The 6,975-nt window shown below is 39.7% G+C and overlaps 1 protein-coding gene across 4 annotated transcripts; it reads left to right on the top strand.

Moving 5' to 3' along the window:
- Positions 1-2,815: 2,815 nt before the first annotated feature.
- Positions 2,816-6,975, top strand: LOC131620342 (pre-mRNA-splicing factor 38-like). Of its 4 annotated transcripts, none has more exons than XR_009289079.1 (4): positions 2,816-3,244; positions 3,584-3,752; positions 3,834-3,909; positions 4,022-6,975. XR_009289079.1 is itself a non-coding variant. In XM_058891388.1 (4 exons), exons 1-4 carry the CDS (start codon positions 3,290-3,292, stop codon positions 4,170-4,172), a joined length of 408 nt encoding a protein of 135 aa, XP_058747371.1. In that variant the 5' UTR covers positions 3,274-3,289; the 3' UTR covers positions 4,173-6,975. The 4 variants fall into 4 exon arrangements, 2 of the variants coding, with proteins under 2 accessions (XP_058747371.1, XP_058747372.1); XM_058891388.1 differs by lacking the exon at positions 2,816-3,244 and adding an exon at positions 3,274-3,301; XM_058891389.1 differs by lacking the exon at positions 2,816-3,244 and adding an exon at positions 3,324-3,463.

Genomic DNA, 6,975 nt, shown 5'->3' with positions numbered 1-6,975 from the left:
GGCGTTTCTTGCTATAATGAGATTTCGATATCCTCATATTTTTCGAGTTCCAAGACTCTAACTAACGTCACAATCATTTATGACTCCTCTTTCAAAGATATCTTGTCATTTTCAAAAACGTCTCTTCAAAATGTGTGTTCCCACATTTCATCATTACTTATGATCATTGCTCCTAGATACTATGAGTAAGGCTAATAACTGTTCGACCTCCAGACGAGTGAATCAGCTCCTGACGCGTGTTCGTTAACCTTTATTCAGAACCTAAAAGTAATTTGAAAAGTTTTCACTAAACCTTTAAATACCAAGGTTTCATTATTCAGGATTCTTTCTTCTTCACACATCATTGTTTCTTCATTTTCCTGAACGCAAACACGCACCAAAAAACCCCTTTTTAGATTTCAACTCTATCCCTTGAAGCAACCCACTCATGGCGTCTTCCACCGTCCAAAAACCACCACCAGAAACTTCAAACGCTCTTCAACATGTTCAACAACTTCAACGCCCTACACAAGTGGGCAATCAGCAGTACATTCCAGACCCAAACCTAAAAGAATCTCGTGCCATTTATGCTTCCCAGGTAATTATCCCTTTTCTTCTTTCTGAAAAGACTCATGCTTTTATGGGTCCTTTACCTGGCGATAATAATCCTTTTCAAGACAAATTCTTCCCTGTTTATTACAAAACTAGGCCTTTAGTTAGTAAGAACAAAATAGACAAAGTGGGTAACCCACTCTTAGCTGAAACCACCAATGTAGACGGCGCTTCGACTGAAGCCGCTGTTGTTCCAGAAAAAATTAGCCTAAGTTACATGACCAATTTTCTCAAAGTGTTTAGAGCGGTTCCTTTAGTGAAGGATCTTGAACTTTATTATGCTTGGTTGGCTAAGGTTGAAGCCAAAAAAGCTCCATTCTAGAAGGAGTTAGGGATTTATGACTTGATCCAATTATCTAAGACAGACTTAGAATATAACCAAACCATGTTAGTAGCGTCTATATATTTCTGGAATGCTTCTCATAATACCTTCCATCTTCCTTGTGGGATGATTACCCCAACTCTTTTCGACATAGCCGCTATTACAGGGCTTCGACCAATAAGGGAAATCTTCGATCCCAACTACATGGATACAGATACCATACAATTTAATGAAATCAAAGCCACTTTTACTCCATTCATCATGAAACATCATGACACAACGACTGATGAAGTATCAGATGAAGAGCATATTGCATTTCTGGCACTCTGGCTTTCGAGGTGTGTTTTCTGTTCGAGGTCTCTTCAAGTAGCCAAGAGGTATCTTTGTATGGCTAACCAGATCAATGCTAGGAAGAAATTAAACTTGAGCCAGCTAATTCTAGGGTACCTTTATGAAATCCTTGGCGAAGCAACAAATCTCATCAAAAACTACAAAACTGGAACTTCTCTTCTGTTCGCTGGCCCCTTTTGGCTTTTGCAGTTATGGCTCAATGCCACCTTCGAAGCTTTCCTTCCAAGTAAAGGCGTTGTTGATGAAAGAGACCCAGCTATTCGGAACCGAACCTTTGAAGGAACTAGGCTAGCTCCCCTAACCCCTTTAGAAGAAGGAGGAAAACTGCGCGAAACTTTCCGAGCATACATCATGACGTTTGCTAAACGTTACCAGTTCAGCCCTTCTATGGCTCCGTTCGTAAAAAGAGAAGTGGGTCCCGAATGGTTTACATGAAAATTTCCTGCAACCTCTCCAGATTAACAAGTTGAATCTATGGTTATTTGGGAAGCTTTCTTGACGCCTAAACTATTGTATCATCGACTACGGTCCCCAAAGAGTCACTATTGTCTTCTCTGTTACCAACCTAATCTCGTATCGAGACAATTTGGTTTGGTTCAGCTCAAGCCTAAATGCATGTACGAAAAAAGAAATCACATGTGTTTGCACACTATGCACTCATCTGAAGAAGATTATGAATCCAAGATCTCCAAATATGTTGGCATCACGACCCTCTCTCCCATTTCTTTTGAACCTGCCTTCTATTCCACTATAGATTTCCATCAGTGGTGGACAGAAAATTATAACAAACAAATCTTCAACGCGGATAGTCTTTCGCAAGAACTAACTAAAGCTTTTGCTGATGTGCAGGCGAACTTCAAAAAATGTACTTCAACCCATATTAAAGAAATTCAAGCTTTCCAAAAGTTCTTTGAAACTATCTACAGGCCTGATGACCTTAGTCGGACCGTTCGTGAAGCCGCGGTCACTTTACGTGAAAAATTTTCCAATAAACTGGATAAGCTGAAATTGCCCACGTATGTTTGACCTGAACAACGTTATGAAGTGGCTTTCAAGCTCTATCCTCCAAAATTCCCTCCATTACCTAGTGCTGACTTTGTGTTGCACCCCAAAATTTGCCCTCTTTATTGGAGCTATAAGTTAATAATGACGTTTATTTCGTCATTCTAAATTCGAAGAAAAATAATAAAGAGTTTTCATGGGTTTAAGACACTACTAGAAATTTGGCCTACGGCCACGCTAAAATTGTCCACAGCTCAGAAACTGTGGCCACATATATGATTTGGCCATGGTTTTAAAAGCGTAGAATTATGTTATAAAATATTGGATCCGGAGTATGAAACTGTGGCCTTTACTACTGCAGATATTTTAAGCCACAAAGGAAAACCGCGGCCTTATAATTTTCACTTCAAACTGTGCCTCAAACCTAAAAAAATATATCCCTCCAAAATTTCCCTCTTTTTTTTTGTTTGCCTCTCATAATTATTATCTTTTATAATTTTTTTAGATTAAAAAAGTAAAAGAAAAATTAAAAAGATAAATACACAAACCCTAAAATCAATCGAGCTCTCTCTTCTTTCTCTTTCCCAAACCCTAAATAAATAAAAGGATTAGGTCTTTTGGCGTGACATTTGAGATAAATGGCCCAGAGTTCTTCATTCTCTTTGATACAGTAAACACAAAATTATCAATCTTTAAATTCCACCATTCACTCAAACATCAACACCGAAATAGGAAAACAGTATAGGCTGAACTCCTCGCGGCGGCGGCAGATCGTGATTGGTGCTATGGGTCACGAGCAGCTGACAGCGGTGGTGTGGGGATGGCCGAGAATGGATCGAAGTAGGATGCGTCAACGTCGGAGAAGGGGCTTCGCCGGATCTAAACCAGAGCGGTGCTGGCCGTGTGATGGGGTGAGAACGAGTTGCGATTCAATAGTGGTGAATCGTTGTTCGCTGAAGGTGATGTCGCTGGAGTTCGGTATGTTTGTTGTTGAAACCGCGTCAGTGTCGGAGTTGGGCGGCTATGATTAGAACAGTTTGTCCTTTACTGATTCTGTTCTTTGATTATGTTCTTTCCTCTTTTTCTGCATGAAATAGATAAAAGAAACATTGTTGTTGTTAGTTTGAAGTTTGTGTGGACTTGTTTCCGATCGATACACTTGCCTTTGTAAAACAAACAAGAAGTTGTATTTGTATGGTGGATTTGATTTTGTTTTGAAATTCTGAATGGAAATGTTATGGTTGCAAAACAAACAAGAAATTGTACAAGTTGTATTAATAGAACATGAGTTTATGTTTGGAATGGATGCTGCTGAAGGTTGCGAAATTGCTGAAGGTCGTCGCGGCGGATACAGGAGGGAGTGATGGCTGTTCCGGCGTGGTGTTGGAGCCGTGGATACTGTTGCAGTTAGATGAAGATTTGCAGAGAGCCAGATGTATTGTTGTTGATGGTGATGCTTCTTCGCTTCTTCTAGGACATGCTCACGGTTAGTTTCGTAATTAGTTTGTTAATTACTTTCACTAATTTGATTTACTGATTGGTTAATTTTGGTGTGTGAGGGTTTTAGGGAAGTTTCTGAGGATGTTTTTGGGTCCTATTAATGTTCGTGCATCTCGTAAGGATGTGCAGCTTAAGGATTACAAGTATTCACTTTAACCCTAGGCTTATTATGAATACATTAATGTATTTGATTTGGATTATACTTTTATTGAGTAACCTGATTTGTTAATGTTTAATTTTCAAAATGAAATGCAGGTATGTGAGGATACTTGGTGCTTTTTATTTGCAACTTACTGGATCTGATACTGATGTGTACCATTATCTGGAACCATTCTATAATGATTATAGAAAACTGAGGCGAAAGTTAGCTGATGGACGTAAGTTTTTGAATGTTATTGTGACCTAAAAATTATGATTGTGTTTTGTATTCTACTTGCAATGTAATTATCTATTACCTATTTGTTAAGGTTTTGTGTTGCTCTTGATTTTGCATAGTTTAGTTTAACGCATGTTGACGAGGTCATTGATGAACTTCTCACAACAGATTATACATGTGATATTGCTATGTCGCGCATCAAGAAAAGGTATTGTTTTATTGTTCTTTCTCTTTTCTCTATTGGAACAATAGCATATGATGTTACAACTGTATATTGCAGAAATCATTTTTAAAACTTATGATTATTTAATGAACTTCCAAACCTCGAGTTCAGACTTCAGAGATCCAACACAGAAAATGGATGCAAAATCTTCATTTTCCCTTGTTCTTTTCATTGCACTATCAAACCACAGTTTTAAATTTGTGGTCATAACCAAACCGCGGCTATATCTTGAACCAAAACTGTATGTTAAACGTTAAATTGAAACCGCGGCTTTATCATATAGCCACAGTTTTGCAGTCATGGCAAATACAAACCGCGGCCTTAATCAAGCTACCTAAACCGTGGCCTAACAAAGCTACGGTTGTCAAAAAGGCGTGGTCTATACCAAAAAACCGTGGACTTTACTTTAGGCCACGGCCGCATACTCCACAGTTGGATTTCCGTGGCCAAACTGTGGCCTCAGCGTTACGCCACGGTTATTTTGCATATAGCCTCGGTTTTCTGGGCGTGGCAGGAGGTCTTTTTTCCTGTAGTGAGAAGAAAGGCGTGAAAAATGGTTTAAACAGTGGAAATACGAGAAAATTCGCAAGTCATATTTGGAAGGTGATATGAGCTAAGTTCCCGCGTTGTCTTGACTGTTTCGACGATATCTACAACTTTCGTGTTCGGCCCGGAAGCCAATTCTTTGAGGAAGGTTGCCAGATTTGCAAATTACTTGAGGTTTCATAGTGAAAAACAATGCTGAATGTAGGGTTTCGGACCTCGGAAAATTCATATCTACCAATCCGCTCGTCGGATTCACTTGAAAATTTAACTGGAGCTCCGTACCATCATTACCAAGATTTCATATGTTCGGACCGAAGGCCAATTATGTACGGAAAATTCCCAGAATTTTAAGGATTGTCGCGTTGTTTCGGTAAAAAGTGTGTTTTTGAGTATGTCGCGCCGAGTTTGAAAATTCATAACTTCTTCGATTTTTATCGTATGAAGTCCATTCCGGAGGCATTTTCTCGGAAATTTCGTTAGCTTCGTTTCTTCGTCACACATGCCCGTTCAGATTTTGAGCCGAAGATAGGGTTTCATCGAGTTCTTTGAGCGGTACTCACAAAATTCTGCACAGTCGCACCAGATGAATCGGCGTTTCTCGCCATTCAAACGCGCGTATTTTCTTCATCGTTTATCGGATTGAGACGATTCTCGCGGCAACGAGTCAAGAATTTGGTCATCTTCACAGTGGCATTAGTTTCGTTTCAGAATTCAGAGCCGAACCGAGTTTCCTTAAAAACGAGCCAAAATGAGACGCACCGAGGGCAATTTGGACATTTTGCGTTAACAATATATAAACATTTTGCTCTTCACAAATCAAAGGGAGAACTCTCACAATTTCAATTCACCAATACTTCACCAACACATTCTCTCAATTCTCTCTCAATTCTCTTGGATCAAAACCACAAATTACATAAAACTTTCATCAATATTCATCAAATTTCATCAAGATCAAGAACATGGATTGAGGAATCAAGGATCAAAGTTCGAATTTCTCTTCCTATCTCCACATAGAGTGGCGCGCCTCTCTCTCTCTCCCTCATTCCGGATTTCGTTTTCGAGTTCGTGTCGTGTTCGCGTTCGTATCGTGATCGTGTTCGTGTTCGCGCTTCGGTTCGGATCTTCATCCGGTAAGCCTTGAACCTTGAATTAAGTGCTTAATTGTTGATTATATGTGAATTCAAATCTAGATCTACCTCTTGTTCTTGATTAATGGATGATTGATGATGATTGATCGGTGAATTTGCGTATTTTTTGCTCGAATTGATCGTGTTCATGTGGATTATGTTTAGAATTGATGTTCATTGCATGTAATTGATATCCGTTGATGATGAATTGTGTTACTTGTGTTTGAATCTGTGATTTGTCGGTGATTTTGTGTGTATAATTGTTGTTGATAATTTGTGTTGCTTGCGATGTACTCAACGTGTTCGTATAAATGCATATGCCATATTCTCGATTGATATTTGCTTTGTTTGACGCATCGCACTTGGCATAATTGTTGACATGTGGATAGTTTGATGTGTGAATGCATGTATACCACGATATTTGATGTTTGTTTGTGATTAATCTCGAGTTGGTACGTTTTTGGATTGAGTGCGAATGGCTCTAAGGTTCCAAAATGTGCAAAATTCTGTTTTTATACGCCGGGAACCGGGTTGTCCCAGGCGGGAACCGGTTCCCACTCAATCCAAAATGGCCATTCTCTGTGTTTTTGTACCAGGAACCGGGTTGTCCCTAGGTGGGAACCGGTTCCCAGCTTCCTGAATTTTTGACTCTCTGGCTTTTTGTATGGGGAACCAGGTTGTCCCTAGGTGGGAACCGGTTCCCAGCGTGCTAATTTGGCCTTTCTCTGTGTTTTTGTACCAGGAACCGGGTTGTCCCTAGGTGGGAACCGGTTCCCAGTTTTCCAAAATGTTGCCTCTCTGGTATTTTGTACCAGGAACCGGGTTGTCCCTAGGTGGGAACCGGTTCCTGTGTGTTATTTTTGTGTTTTATTTTCTAACTTCAAACTTTCGTATCTCTTTACTCGTAACTCCGATTTGCATGTTCTTTATATCGTTG

Source organism: Vicia villosa, linkage group LG7, assembly GCF_029867415.1.
Source record: "Vicia villosa cultivar HV-30 ecotype Madison, WI linkage group LG7, Vvil1.0, whole genome shotgun sequence".
Classification (NCBI taxonomy): Eukaryota; Viridiplantae; Streptophyta; class Magnoliopsida; order Fabales; family Fabaceae; genus Vicia; species Vicia villosa.
The sequence above is the reverse complement of the archived record's forward strand: the minus strand, read 5'-3'. Positions and strand labels throughout refer to the sequence as shown.

Bases quoted from the DNA above. Each gene is read 5' to 3' on its own strand.
- LOC131620342 (XM_058891388.1), top strand. The intron at 3,753-3,833 runs GTTAGTTTCGTA...TGAGGGTTTTAG, and splicing joins TCTTCTAGGACATGCTCACG to GGAAGTTTCTGAGGATGTTT. The intron at 3,910-4,021 runs GTATTCACTTTA...AATGAAATGCAG, and splicing joins GTGCAGCTTAAGGATTACAA to GTATGTGAGGATACTTGGTG.